This window comes from Platichthys flesus, chromosome 24, assembly GCF_949316205.1.
Source record: "Platichthys flesus chromosome 24, fPlaFle2.1, whole genome shotgun sequence".
Classification (NCBI taxonomy): Eukaryota; Metazoa; Chordata; class Actinopteri; order Pleuronectiformes; family Pleuronectidae; genus Platichthys; species Platichthys flesus.
In genome coordinates, this window is record NC_084968.1 from 4,472,864 (window position 1) to 4,487,536 (window position 14,673).

The window sequence follows — 14,673 nt, forward strand, 5'->3', positions numbered from 1 at the left end:
ACAGGACTGTCATCACGTATTTGATGAATGTTGCAGAGGACTTTATTATATATTATCCACTTTTTAAAAGTGACACTTCTATTTCCTCATGCCTGCACCGTTTTTCAAGAAGGTCTCCATTTGCCAAACAGTTTCATAGTGATGTGTCATTTTAAAAGTAACTTTGAAATTGGTTGATGAAAATATAATTGTAGTATCAACAGAGTAAAGGTGAGGTTTTATGAGAGAAAAAGCCTTAACTTTATGAAAATAAAGTAGTTATATCATAGGTTATATTATGAGAGTCAGTCAAATAGTCCATATTGAAAAAAAAGAGTAACAGTGACTCAGCTGTTACTGGTTGCAAAAGTTAAAAAGTCAACACAAAATATGACGTCACTGTCTGGCTTCATAGTGACATCGTGATGACAACATTCCTGCCATATGATCATCATTTATTCCCCCATATTTAAGTTTTAGGTCGTGCCTTTAGTCCAGGGAGCAGAGATGCCTCAAATGACAACAATATCGACTTAAGACTTCTTTATGATATCACTATTTATATATAAACACTATACAAACCATTCTATACATGACCTTTGACCTTTGTCCTGTCATCAACTGAAGATATTTCACATTTATTAAATTGAAAAGGAGCAAATGAAAGTAAATCACAACTTGGTGGAGTGGAATGATTCACTTCCTGCCGTGGTCCTGACGGATGTTTAATGTGTCACGCAGACTGACCCTCTTAACAGCCAATCAGCTGCAGCCTCATTTTTACGCTGGTGTCTGCTCTTTTTGCACAAAATGTTCATTTCCCAACACCCTTGAGACGATGCACCTGCCTGCCTTGGTCTGTGTTGTATGTAAGTGTCTGGATACAAGATCAATTGAGTCTGTGGTCCTGAGTGAGGCTGAAAACTGAATGCTGTCTACTGCTCCAGTAACGTTTTATCTTTTCTTCACCCAGTTCACCTGTCAGCCGTGATCCAGTCGGCTGCAGTCGAGCAGGACACTGGTGTTGTATCGGCCAGCCTTGGGGACAACGTGACTCTACGCTGCTCCTACGACAGTCAGGTGTTGATGCACTTCTCCTGGTACAGGCAGACCTTAGGATTCAGGCCGGAGCTCCTGTCTAGTGTTTACAAACATGATGAGCCGTCTAAAGTCTTCCACTGGTTGGAGGAGAATCCTCGTTTCTCTGTGGGGAGGGAGGAAGGGAAAAATCATTTACACATCTCTGACGTCCAACCCTCAGATTCGGCTTCGTACTTCTGCGGAGGCTCGCACTCCAACATGTTGGATTTTGGAGAGGGGGTCTTTTTAAGTGTCAGAGGTTGGTGGGGGCTTTTACTTTCCTTCGCATGTCATTTGTCGTTAGAAAATTGTATTATTGATTTATCGCTGGAATTATCATCTTGATTGCTAGTGTTCCAATCGTATTTGTTTTCCAATCATTATTCTAGAGCGTGGTCATACAGTTTGAGAGCAGTGATTCTGTGCACACATGAATCACCTGCTCTCAGAAATGTTCTCTTCACTCTGATTTTTTGGTGCAACAAGTCGGTCAAAATTGAAGATTGTTGAAAAGGTTTTAGACAATTCAAAAAATATGATTTGTATATACTGTTCATAGGGTTTATTGTCAGCATTCATTCTTATTAAATTCTCACAGAAAAATTACTTTACTACTATAAAATAGTCAATTTTCACAAATACTTGTAATTTAGGAGCCAGACTCCAGGAACACCAGGACATTGTCCAGGGGCCTGCATCTGAGACCGTTCCCCTAGGAGGCTCTGTGACTCTCAACTGTACAGTTCTCACTGGGACCTGTGATGGAGAACACAACGTTTACTGGTTCCGACACGGGTCTCGCCATGGCATCCTTCACACACACAGTGATCAGTGTGAACGCATCTCTGTACCAGGGTCTCCCTCACAAAGCTGTTCATACCACCTGCAGCAGACCAACCTCAGGGCCTCTGATGCCGGGACCTACTACTGCGCTGTGGCCTCCTGTGGCGAGATACTGTTCGGCAGAGGAAGTGAGCTGCTGGTCCCAGACGACCAAACGGCACAGATGAGAACCTTGGTTTGGCTCTCCATCATTAGAACTGGGATTCTCTTGCTCTGTCTCACAGTTTGTTTCTTGGTTTACTTCACAAAGTGCTCAGTTCATCCTTAATCGGTCAGGGATGGGACATGGGTGATGCTCTATCTATCAAATCCAATAATTCATGGCTCTTCAATAAGTCTGTGCAATTGCTGTGGAGCATTTAATAAAGTTGAGGTTTGCATTACTATGACAACATTTCACAAGTATAACGTTTAAATTTAAAATGCTCTGATTTATTACAATATGTCAAAGTTGTTCAGCAAGAATAAAAAACACAGAAGTTTAAGACATTTTTCATTTATTTATTTCCATCTGTGACAAACTGATTTGGTGAAGGCAACATCTCCTTGAGAAAAGAAAACAAATGGTTTAATTCAGACATATTTCTTCCCCACATGAAGTCACATCACAAGTAGAAGCTTCAAGCTTCATCATGCATGAGGCTCCTCAGGTGGTCGTCCCTGTTCTCTGTTTCAGCCACGTGACGCCACGCTGCTTCACAGCGACCAATGTGAGCTGATCACTTCTTCACACCCCACTGGAGAAACCAAAAGTGAGAAAACCCAGGTGACATCATCAGGGTGGAGAAGACATTCTGCATATACATGACGCAAAAAAAAAAACTGAGGTTTGATTAGATTTGTAAAGTTGGTGGAATTTGCCTTTAAATGGATTACAGATTGTTAACCCTCCCTCACGGTGCAGTGAACTAACCAACCTCAAGCTACTGATCTGGGGACATCCTGTTTCAAACCGCAGAGACACAAACAAACTAGAGGGTCTGAGAACTTTTCTCTTGTTGCCTCTTACACCTTGTGGCAGAAAGTTGAATTATCCACCTACGTAGAATTCTCTTTGGCCTTTCATATGCATATATCGTACACTAGTGCAGTGCCCGTCCTAAACATGCGTGTTTGGAGTGAGCTGTTCGCTTGTGATGCAATGAAGATGCTGTGCATCCGTGATGATGCAGATTGTGTTTTTTGTACCAATTTTACAGTCAGTGTGAATAATAATGTGAATTTGCTGTATTGCTGTCACCTGTGTGATTGAATCATAAGTTTGAATTATTTACCTTACTGGTTATTTTTTCAGAATGTATATTTTGGCTATTTTACAAACTTCAGACAATTTTTCAACATAAAAGCTCTGTAATTCAGCTCAGTATAAAGCATTACAGCAACCTAAATAAACACTGTACTTAAAAAATCAAAAATAAATAAAGCAGGAAGTGATTGATGTATTGAATTAGAGCAAAATTCTAAATAATTACTCAATTAAAGTACAGACACCTAAAGAATCTTAACTCAAATCACAAAGTATCTGTACTTCCCACCTCAATTTATTACATTCACTGCAAAATCTTTAAGTTTGCTCTGCTAGGGCTTTTGTGTTTCACTTCCTTGCACACAGCATGCGAGCTGCCTCTTGTAAAGATGACTTATCTTTGTTAAACACTTCTGTCTTCCTGTGTTAGAGTGACAGGACTTCATTTTCAACCAGCGGAAACCTGCTCACAGTCACAGTGCTCTCACCTTATTCACCACAGAGAGTCAGAGCAAAAGACAAACACTGAGAAGTGGCCAGTTTAAAGGCTGCACCGTCCATTTATGTTTTCGGTTCGAGGAAGTTATAGATCAGAGGGGACTTTTGAGCATGATCTGATTTTGTACTTTCGTGGTTGCTTAAGCACTGCACACCTATATTGAGGTTTTGAGATATGCATCTCTGACATCACTGTGGCCCCCAACGTCCTCACTCCAGAAAGGTGAAGATAGCATCCAATGACCCGCCTCATTACAGATAACATTATTGGTAGGTACACAAGGTTGTGTTAACACTTTTGGCCACAACTTAATCACAAAAGGTGCTTGTATGTGACATGTGGTCACCATGTTTCCAGCAGATAGCTGTGGTCTGTGAATAATGAAAGCTCGGCTTCATGAGAAAGCTCACGCTTCAGCAGGATGCACGTCGTCCACTGTTACCTGCACTACTTTGAATGCACAGACACAGTAGAAATGAGTCATGCACACACAAATACAAATTAAAATTGTTTTATTTAAATGATAACAAGCTGAAGCTTCTCATGTTTCACATGGAGGTAATCCTGATATCAGTAAGGACATATTGTGGTGATTAAACACAGAGACAAATACAGAAGGTGTCCAGCTCTACTGCCTCACACTCAAGTACACACATTCACTCCAGGTATCATCCCTCTGTCCTCTGGATCTGTTCATCTGTATCTCCCTGTGAGCAATGTAGCAGGGGTCGTCTTCATCCTGCTCATCCTGTGCATGAAAAACAGTCAGTCATGTTGTTGGCCATGACAGACAATGTGCACAAGTGTTTGAACAGTAACACAACAGCTCATCTTTACCTTTGCATTTATTTTGGATGATGGAGCATGGGGATCTGAAAAGACAGACAGAGTTTTAAATGTCATATAATGATCACTGGGATCATGAGGAACAGATAGTAGCATTTACCTGTAACCCTCATCATGCATATTGAGAAAGCCAGTAGAACACTCAGCAGGGTGGTGATTGCCGAGGTCGTACTCAGGATATACACCAAGGGAAGATAGTCCACCACCTCTGCAGAGAGCCAGACATCAGGAGACATTACTGAGCTTTACACCACTATTTAAAAATTGTCACAATCTTGGCTAAAAATCTAGTTACCTTCAAAGTCCACTTTGGTCCCGTCTCCAAACACAATGTGTCCACATGCAGCGACAGCACAGTAGTAGGTCCCAGCATGAGAACGGTTCAGTCTCTCCATCGAAAAGTTGTAGACACAGGTGTGTGTCTGTGTGTCAGGTTTCCTCTCACACTGATCGTTCCTGTCTCCCTGGGTGTAAATGAGTCCTGGCTGAGGTTCTTCAGAGTTCTTGAACCAGTAAACACTGTGTTTTCCATCACAGGTATCAGTGTGAACTGTACAGCTGAGAGTCACAGAGCCTCCTGGCTGGAAGCTCTCAGACTGATGCACCACAGCCTGGATGTTAGACCCTGAACCTTTCACACTGATAGTGACACCCTCCATGAACTCAAACACATATGAACGACTCTGTAAACAGTAGTAAGTAGCTGAGTCTGAAAGCTTCAGATCTAAGATATTAAGGTGACTCACAACATCATTAGTTTCCACAGTGAAACGTCGATTGTCCTTGAATTCATTCCATAACATAAAATCTTTATTAGAGAATTTGTACGTCATTGAGATAATTCGAGGTTTCTGTCCTGGTGTTTGTTTGTACCAATAAAGGTTATTGCCATCCCCCTCATAGAAACACTGCAAAGTCAAGTTGTCTCCATCATCAGCCGATATGAATCCACTTTCTTGATAAGACAAGATAAAATGATGCATCTGAACTGAATAGAAAAAGGAGAAAAGCAAAATTACTGTTAATGTTATGTGACAGAAAAGAAATCGTAATCATCATCAGGACTGACTGAATATTTAAAAAACACACAACTCACCCATTTTCCCCAAGAAGAAACATGTCAGGTAGAGAACGAACTTCGGAGATGTCTTCATGTTGAAATCGTCGTGTTGAATGACAAACAGCCCAACACTTTCTCCTCTCTTCAGAGTAAAGACTTGTGTTGATTGGCCAGCAGGGCAACATGATCACATGATCACTGCTACCTTTGATCTGAATCTTTTTTCTTTAAAAAGAGTCACAGGGTGACAGACATCTGAAACAGTTAGAGTACAAAATACTACTACTACTACATTCGTATTCAATTATTCATATAGCATCTTTTAAAGCACAGTTACAAATTTACATGTTAAAAGTCAATTCAAACTATATTTAACCCAGAATTTTTTTTAAAGCAATGTTGTATTTTTCAAAATTCAAGATTAAAACTTCAACTTTCAGTTTCAATTTGTTTTTAAAATGATCAGTCCTTTTGGCCTGGATTTAGCTCCATATGTTTACACAGTAAGTCTACTTCTGTTTCTTCATTCACACATATACCTGCTTTGCCCATTTGCTCTTTTTTCTGCATCCTGCAAACATGGTGTAATGGTTACACTCACACCATTTCCTGTTGCATGTTAAATATCCCCCCCCCCCCGCCCCCCCATGTCTCACATATTGGTTTCTCCTTCCTAATGTGTTTCACCTGTCTGTAGTTTAGCTGATGTCTGTCTGTATATAAGGTATGTGACTTCCCCTTGTCCAGGACCAATTGATCTCGTATTGCACGCAGCGTTCCAGTGATCTCACCAACACTTGTCTCGTCTCATGTTTTCTTGACCACATTTGCCTGGATTGTTCGACCTGGTTTTTGCCTCACGTTTCAGACACCTTTGTCTGATGATTTTGACCCCCTGTGTACCGAACCCTGCTTGGTAATAAAGACCAGGTGGAAATTGCGATGCAACACAAGGGCCAACTTCCATCAAGTTGGACACACAAATTGTGCTCCGTTTATTAACATCAAAACAATAACAAACAAGATGGCTTTTAACATCCCAGCATGCCCTGGGGTCTCAGACGTCACTACGTTCCCATCATGCCTTGTGATCCTGACGTCATCACGTCACCTGGCATGCCCCGGGGTCGACGTTATCGCCCTCGTAGGAGACTGACGCCGACTGTGCCTATACTGAGCGCGAGGGTGAATTATGCAAGTCCCTATTCACTACACAACTCCCCCCAGAATTCACCATAACAACAAAAAAACATATCACCGGAGAGGTGGTCGTAGTAACCGACCAAAACGGCTGTGTTTTACAGGGGGTGGAGAAAAAACTACCGTGGCCGGTTTGATAGGCAAAGGAGCAGGAGGTGGGTGCAGAACTGGAGGACGCCCGCGTTGTGGGGGCTGGGCCACCTCAACGGGCCTAGCCACGTCCAAATAGGCGGGTTTGAGGCAGTCAATGGAGAGTCGCTCCGGTTTGCCTCCCATGTCCACCGTGACATGTTTGTCCCCCATCTCCAACACGCGAAATGGGCCCTCGTAGGGCGGCCGTAGCGTTCCTCGTGGCGAACAAAAACGTATCCAGCCTTCCGAAGCCCAGCGGGGATGTGCGACTGAGAGAGGCCATGCTGGGAAGTAGGGACAGGTGCGAAAAGCCGCGCATTGTCCAGTAGCGTGGCCCGCTTGGGAGCCGCAGACCAAGGAACGGTGGATGTAGGAACGAAATCCCCTGGAACCCGCTGCGCTGGCCATAGACAAGCTCCGCGGATGAGGATTGCAGGTCTTCTTTTGGTGCAGTCCTGATGCCCAGCATCACCCACAGGAGCTTGTCGACCCAGTTGCAGTCTTTGAGGCCAGCACGAAGAGAAGCCTTCATTGACCTGTGGAACCGCTCACAGAGTCCGTTAGCCTGCGGATGATATGCAGTTGTGCGGTGGAGTTTTACTCCGAGGCTCTTGGCAACCGTGTTCCACAGCTCGGACGTGAACTGTGCGCCCCGGTCAGAGGATATGTCCGAAGGGGTGCCGAACCGGGCAACCCAGGTGCCGATAAATGCCTGTGTCATCTCAACGGTTGTCAACGATGTCAGTGGCACAGCCTCAGGCCAACGGGTGGTCCTGTCAACCATGGTGAACAGGTAGGTGAAACCCTGAGAGGAGGGCAGAGGGCCAACCAGATCCACGTTGACATGGTCAAACCGCTTCTCTGGCACCTGGAACAACTCTAACGGGGCTTTAGTGTGTCGATGTACCTTGGCCCGTTGGCACTCCAGACAAGTTGTAGCCCAGTCTCTAACGTCCTTTTTGAGGCCGTGCCAAACAAACTTAGCCGCCACCAGCTTTCGAACCAGGATGGGAGAGGCCATAGATGGCATCAAAAACGCTGCGTTTCCATCCCGTGGGCACGAGCGGCCGAGGACTGCCTGTGGAGATGTCACACAGGAGCGTGGTGTCAGCCTCCCCAAACACGACGTCCTCTATCCTCAAGCCTGTAGTCGAGGTCCTCAGGATGTGTACGTCTGGGTCTGTGGTCTGGTCCGCTGCCATGCTGCCGTAATCCAGGCCAAGTTGGACTGCTCCTGCCACAGCCCGTGACAGGCAGTCCGCCACCTGGTTGTCCTTACTGGCCACGTGCCGTAAATCCGTGGTGAACTCGGAGATGTAGGACAGATGACGTTGCTGGCGGGTGGACTTGTGGTCGACAAAAGCGGTGAAGTGTCGACCTTCCAGCAGGAAACGGAAGTGTCTGATGGCGAGGTAGAGACCCAGCAGCTCCCGGTCAAAAGTACTGTACTTCCGCTTGTTGGCTCGCAGTTGGCGGCTGAAAAAAGCAAGCGGCTGCCAGGCCCCGCCCACCCACTGCTCGTAGACGGCACCGACAGCGTAATCCGACGCGTTTGAGGTGATGGCGATGGGGGCCCTGGCAGAAGGATGTGCCAGCATAGCGGCGTGCGCAAGGGCTGCCTTAGTCTCAGCAAAAGCTTTGTCCCTGCCCTCAGTCCAGTCCACAGCATGCTTGGCTTACCTTTCAAAGCCTCGTGCAGGGGCTGCATGAGCTGAGCGGCTCGAGGGATGAAACGATGATAAACGTTTACCATGCCAAGAAATTCCTGCAGGGCTTTCACGGTGAGCGGGCGTGGAAAACGTCTGAAAACCGAAGGCAGCTGACGCAGGAAAAGCTGGGTGAAAAGAAAATGGGGGCTGTGCTCCCCCAGGAGATCCAGCATACGGTCCATGAGCTCTGACGGTTTGCTGTCACCCAGTCCTTGGAGGGAGATCAGCCTGCTGGCTCTCTCAGCGTCTGACAGTTCAAAAGTCTTCAACAGGTAGGCTTTGAGTGCTGCAGACTTGTCTGTAGCTGGAGGGTATTTCAGGAGACTCACCACCCGCGACGCTGTTGAGCTTCCCAGAGATGACACAACGTAGTAGTACCGAGTTGTATCAGCTGTTATGTCCCGCAATGCGAACTGTGCCTCCGTCTGGGCAATCCACGCCGCCGCTGAAGATTCCCAGAATTCGGGGAGTTTGAGGGCCACAGCGTGCACGGCCATGGTCGGGTCCCGTTCGTTAAACACGTCAACAAACGATCGTCAAGGTCACCAGTGTGGAAATTGCGATGCAACACAAGGGGCAACTTCCATCAAGTTGGACAAAAAAATTGTGGATTTCCTCCACATGCTGTGTGCTGTTTCAATGTCTGTTGAATATGTCACAAATATAAATATTTTCAACACTTCCTTAACCTGTTTCAAATTAAAAAACACTGTAGTGTTTCTGTCCACTGAATCCATTCAATTGTTTAAACCAGGTTTTTATTGTGATTGTTGTAGGAATGGAAGATTCACAGCTTCATATCTTAGAGTCCTGGCAATTAGTTGAAAATAAACCTTCTATTATTCAAAGAAATACAGAAGTCATAACCTCACACAGCAGCTCCTCAGTAGACACCCTCCCTATGTGAACACACAGCAGATCAATGACACAGCTGTCACCTTTTGCACACACACCCAGACTGGGCCACAAACTTTCATTACATGAAGTTACAGCAACTGTCCAAACATTGACCCCCCCCCCGCCATACAACCACACACATGTGTAACCATGAAGATGTAATTATATCACAAGTTCTTATTTATCATAATCACAACAAAAAAAGCCACTTAATGTTTGGAAAAGGATAAGGAAAGCATAACAGACAAGAATCATGCTCCATCTCTAAAGACAGACTGAGAAATTCCTCATCTCAAACATAGACCGTTCTAAAAAACACAATTCTACAAATAAACACTTGACTACAAAGATTCATCGGTTGTTTTGTCCCTCTGTTGTCTTGATCTGCTGGCCACGTTCACATTTACTGCAGCGTAATGGAGGTCATCTGCATGTTGGTTGCCCTAGAAACAACATAAAAGTACATCTAGATGGCTCCTGATTTATTGTCAAATGTAAATTTCACACTTAAAAAGATTGTATTTACCTCTGCATTTTTTGTGGAGGGAGATGATGGTTGTGTACGAGACTCTGGTTGAGAAACAAGGACAAAGACAAAGACTTAGTCTCACTTGTGTTCACATATGAACTGTTAGGTGTCTTTACCTCTTAACCTGGGTTTACTTCTTAACTTGTTTTGTGTTGTATGTGTTGAATTGAGATGTTTGCGTCTCCTAATCCACTTTTAACAAGCTATAGGTGAGTGGTTACCTGAACTGCTCCAGCATCTTCTCTTGTTTATCTTGCTCCACTCAGGAAATACACCAGCCAGTTCACTTCAACTGCAACAGGAGAAGTCCTACTAATTGTGTCGCTTCTGTTTGAAATTTTCAATTAACTTAGCAAAACAAGAGACAAGAAATTGACAGAACAAAACAAAGAGGATAAGAACCGTGATTACAGGACAGTTAACAGAACGGAATGAGAAAGCAGTGAGGGTGAGTTTGTTTGTGTGCTTGTGTTAGTTTTCTATATGAATAGAAAGATATTATAGCAAATTATAATAACAATACTAATAATCTGACTACTACTACGATTGTGTATTATTAAATATAATCTCACCAATACAATAATAATTATAGTAATAATATAATCCTACAATAATAATATAATCATTCAGACAGGACCGGCTGGGTTACTGTTTCATTTTGTTGTTGTTGAGTATTTTACCAATGTCCTGTCTCTTTCTTCTGTCACTATTCATTAAATGAGACTCACCATCAAACTCCAGCTTGGTCCCGTCTCCAAACACAATGTGTCCACATGCAGCGACAGCACAGTAGTAGGTCCCAGCATGAGAACGGTTCAGTCTCTCCATTGACAAGTTGTAGACACAGGTGTTTGTCCGTGTGTCAGGTTTCCTCTCACATTGATCGTTCCTGTCTCCCTTGGTGTAAATGAGTCCTGGCTGAGGTTCTTCAGAGTTCTTGAACCAGTAAACACTGTGTTCTCCATCACAGGTCCCAGTGTGAACTGTACAGCTGAGAGTCACAGAGCCTCCTGGCTGGATGCTCTCAGATTGATGCACCACAGCCTGGATGTTAGACCCTGAACCTTTCACACTGACAGTGACGCTCTGCATAAACTCAAACTTATGTGAACAACTCTGTAAACAGTAGTAAGTAGCTGAGTCTGAAAGCTGCAGATCTGAGATTTGTATCTGACTCACAACATCATTAGTTTCCACAGTAAAGCGTGAATTGTTCCTGAATTCATTCACGGACCAAATAGAATTGGAAGATCTGTACGTCTTTGAGATCATTCCAGGTTTCTGTCCTGGTTTTTGTTTGTACCAATACATCGTATTGTCCCTCTCCTCATAGAAACATTGCAAAGTCAAGTTGTCTCCAGCATCAGCTGATATAAATTCACTGTCTTGATGAGACAATATAAAATGATGCATCTGAACTGAAGAGAAAAAGGAGAAATGCAAAGTCACAGTTAATGTTATCTGATAGAAAGGAAATTGTATCATCATCAGGACTGACTGAATATTTAAAAAACACACAACTCACCCATTTTCCCCAAGAAGAAACATGTCAGGTAGAGAACGAACTTCAGAGATGTCTACATGTTGAAATCGTCGTGTTGAATGACAAACAGCCCGACACTTTCTCCTCTCTTTAGAGTAAAGACTTGTGTTGATTTGCCAGCAGGGCAACATTGATCACATGATCACTGCTACTTTCAATGTGATTCTTTGTTCTTTAAAAAGAATCAAAGGGTGAGAAACATGTGAAGCAGTTAGAGCACATAATACTACTTCTACTACAATTGTAGTGATTTATTCATATAGCACCTTCCAAAGCCCAGTTACAAGGTGCTGTACAAGTTAAAAGTGAAGAATTAAGGGCAAACAATAGAAAACATTTAAAAGAAAACATAATATCACAAATTTCAGGATATAAAGGTTACAGGTTAAGATAAATAATGAAAAATAAATATAGTCTACCATGAATAAATTACAAACAGCAGGTAAGTTCAGAGCTAGATTAAAGAATATAAATAAAAGTTAGAGGTGAAGTCAGACCCCAAGGACTAGGACAGTACATTTTTAAAATGTATCTTTAAAGAGGATAAGGAGTTTGAAACAATCTTCTGATGGAGATCCTTCTGACAAAGAGGGTGGGCTCCAACAAAAAAGACCTGGTTCCCTCTGCTTTTCCAGCTGGGAATGTGGAATGGTTATTAGGGCCTTTGCCGTGGACCTGAGGTTACAACAGGGACCACATGGTATCAAAAAGTCTGAAGTCAACAATAAAATCATGAAATAATTTCTAAAATTCACTACTACTCCTCAATTTAGGCAATGAAGAGAGGTGATGAAAACATCCTGGATCAGCCCCTTTTGTCCAGATCTGCACCTCAATTGAATGGGTTGTTTCTTGACCCCCGCCACTTGTGGAGTGGCCTGCGACACATCACTTGCTATAAAGGGAGAAATAGCAGTGATGATCAGCATGCCGCCTCCCTACCTGATGACGTCAACACCTTCTATGCATGGTTTGAGGCAACCAACAGCCTTCCATCCGCAAGACTGGCTGAGGACCGAGACGACTGCACTCTGTCTCTGACAGTGGCTGAAGTGAGGCGAGAGCTTCAAAGAGTGAAGCCTCGAAAGTCATCTGGGCCCGATGGGGTTCCAGGCCGCGTCCTCAGGGGGTGTGCCGACCAGCTAGCCACCATCATCCCCATACCTAAGAAACCATCCATCACCTGCTTAAACGATTACCACCCTGTAGCACTGACCTACACCATCAACAAGTGCTTCGAGCAGCTGGTCAAAACCCACATCTGCTCAACTCTTCCGAACACCCTTGACCCCTTCCAATTTGCATACCACCCTAAACGATTCACGGACGATGCCATCGCCCTGACAACCCACACCACCCTCTGCCGCCTGGAAAAGGCCAACACATATGTGAGGATGCTGTTCGTGCACTACAGCTCCGCGTTCAACACAATTGTGCCTGCCAAGCTCGTCCCTAAGCTCAGGAGCCTGGGTCTTAAAACCCCCTGTGCAACTGCATCTTGGACTTCCTGAAGAGCAGACCCCAGGTGGTAAAATGGGCAAACACACCTCCTCCTCACTGACCCTGAGCAGCGGGGCCCCTCAGGGCTGCGTACTCAGCCCCCTCCTGTACTCCCTATACACGCAGGACTGTGTGGCAACACACAGTTCTAACATCATCCTGAAATTTGCAGACGACACTACCATCCTGGGTGTCATCTCTAACAATGATGAGACCGCCTATAGAGAAGAGGTCAAGGGCTTGGCAACATAGTGCCAAGAGAAAAACCTGTCTCTTAACGTCTGCAAGACCAAGGAGATGAGTGTGGACTTCAGGAAGCTGCAGAGAGGGGGTCACGGTCCGATACACATCGATGGAGCTGTAGTGGAGAGAGTCTCTTAGTTCAAGTTCCTCGGTGTGTTCATCACAGATGACCTCACCTGGTCCAAACAAGCGGACTCTGTGGTCAAAACTGTACCCTGTAAACTGCTGCTTCATTTGACCATGTTATATGTCATACATGTATTCATATTATTTTATTTAATATTCCCCACTCTTTCACCCTGTAAACTGCTGCTTCGTTTGACTATGTCATATGTTATACATATATTCATATTATTAATTTAATATTCCCCACTCCTTCACCCTGTAAACTGCTGCTTCATTTGACTTCATTTGACTATGTTATATGTTACGATGTTATATGTTATATGTTATATGTTATATAGTATGTTATTTTTTTTCTATTTTGTAAAGTAGTCTACTGCGTAGATGTTGCCTGCCATGTCACAAGAATTTCACTGCGCCGATGACGCTGTCATTGGTGCATGTGACAATAAACTAAACTTTGAACATTGAACTTTGGACCCATGTCCTGTCCTCCTCCCAAACAGCCAACCAGCCAAGACGGGGGTGAAAACATAACCTCCTTAGTGGAGGTAACAATTCTAACATAAGATTAACAGCAACACTGCTTGATGAGAGCATTGGTGATTCTCTTCTGTCAACTTAAATTGATTTCATGCAGACGTTCTTTTGACCACACGGAGGCTAAATACAGATCCTCACATGTCAGTTCCATGAAATTTCTAACAACTTGGGGTTATGGTCAAGAAGTATACTCTATATTTAATTGGAGTGGAAAGTATGTCAACTGACAACATCAAATCATAATTTCTTTATTTCGTTTTGCATAGAGACGCTATGCATCAGCATGTATGGATGTGTAAGATGTTCAGGTCTGTTGCTTTTCACTGGTGTACGCGCATTCACTCCTGTCACCGTCTGTTTGTCTTCTTGCTCTGCTGAACCTGTGCTCCATTAAAATTAAGTATATTAATATCTGAATGTATGATGCTGCCATTACAATATGTTTTAGAGAACAAATAGAGTCACACTTTGAAGAACTGGAACCAAGGCCCAACAGAATGAAAGTATAACATCTTTGTGGAGATAAACCAGGTAGGATGAATAAGTGACATTACATTGAAGAAGTGTTTGAGGTAGACTTACTATTACAAGGAATACATCTGAAGCAGAATCTTAGCGTTAACACAGGACAAGAAAGGAGTCCATTCCAAACAGGCAGGTTTACTATGGACACGACAGTATTCGTATTAAAAGCTCGTAGT

General features: G+C 43.8%; 2 protein-coding genes and 1 gene segment (V, D, J or C); 1 reads left to right on the forward strand and 2 right to left on the reverse strand.

The window, feature by feature from the left end:
* Window positions 1–817: 817 nt before the first annotated feature.
* Window positions 818–2,269, forward strand: LOC133950265 (uncharacterized). Its single transcript, XM_062384519.1, has 3 exons — window positions 818–848; window positions 953–1,318; window positions 1,713–2,269. The coding sequence occupies exons 1-3, from the start codon at window positions 818–820 to the stop codon at window positions 2,168–2,170; spliced, it is 855 nt and encodes a 284-aa protein (XP_062240503.1). The 3' UTR covers window positions 2,171–2,269.
* Window positions 2,270–4,215: 1,946 nt separating this feature from the next.
* On the reverse strand, window positions 4,216–5,653 carry LOC133949960 (uncharacterized). Its single transcript, XM_062384079.1, has 5 exons — window positions 5,590–5,653; window positions 4,789–5,481; window positions 4,594–4,701; window positions 4,485–4,519; window positions 4,216–4,395 (listed from the first exon to the last, which is right to left on the reverse strand). Exons 1-5 carry the CDS (start codon window positions 5,645–5,647, stop codon window positions 4,276–4,278), a joined length of 1,014 nt encoding a protein of 337 aa, XP_062240063.1. The 5' UTR covers window positions 5,648–5,653; the 3' UTR covers window positions 4,216–4,275.
* Window positions 5,654–10,665: 5,012 nt separating this feature from the next.
* Window positions 10,666–11,331, reverse strand: LOC133950266 (Ig kappa chain V region K29-213-like). The segment is given in 2 exon segments: window positions 10,666–11,179; window positions 11,273–11,331. Coding segments are annotated over 2 exon segments (573 nt in total).
* Window positions 11,332–14,673: the final 3,342 nt, after the last annotated feature.

Coding starts and splice junctions, on each gene's coding strand:
- LOC133950265 (XM_062384519.1), top strand. CDS start 818: ATGCACCTGCCTGCCTTGGTCTGTGTTGTAT. Junction 849..952: donor TGCCTTGGTCTGTGTTGTAT/GTAAGTGTCTGG, acceptor TTCTTCACCCAG/TTCACCTGTCAGCCGTGATC. Junction 1,319..1,712: donor GGTCTTTTTAAGTGTCAGAG/GTTGGTGGGGGC, acceptor CTTGTAATTTAG/GAGCCAGACTCCAGGAACAC.
- LOC133949960 (XM_062384079.1), bottom strand. CDS start 5,647: ATGAAGACATCTCCGAAGTTCGTTCTCTACCTGACATGTTTCTTCTTG. Junction 4,702..4,788: donor GACCAAAGTGGACTTTGAAG/GTAACTAGATTT, acceptor GGCTCTCTGCAG/AGGTGGTGGACTATCTTCCC. Junction 4,396..4,484: donor CATCCAAAATAAATGCAAAG/GTAAAGATGAGC, acceptor TTTCATGCACAG/GATGAGCAGGATGAAGACGA.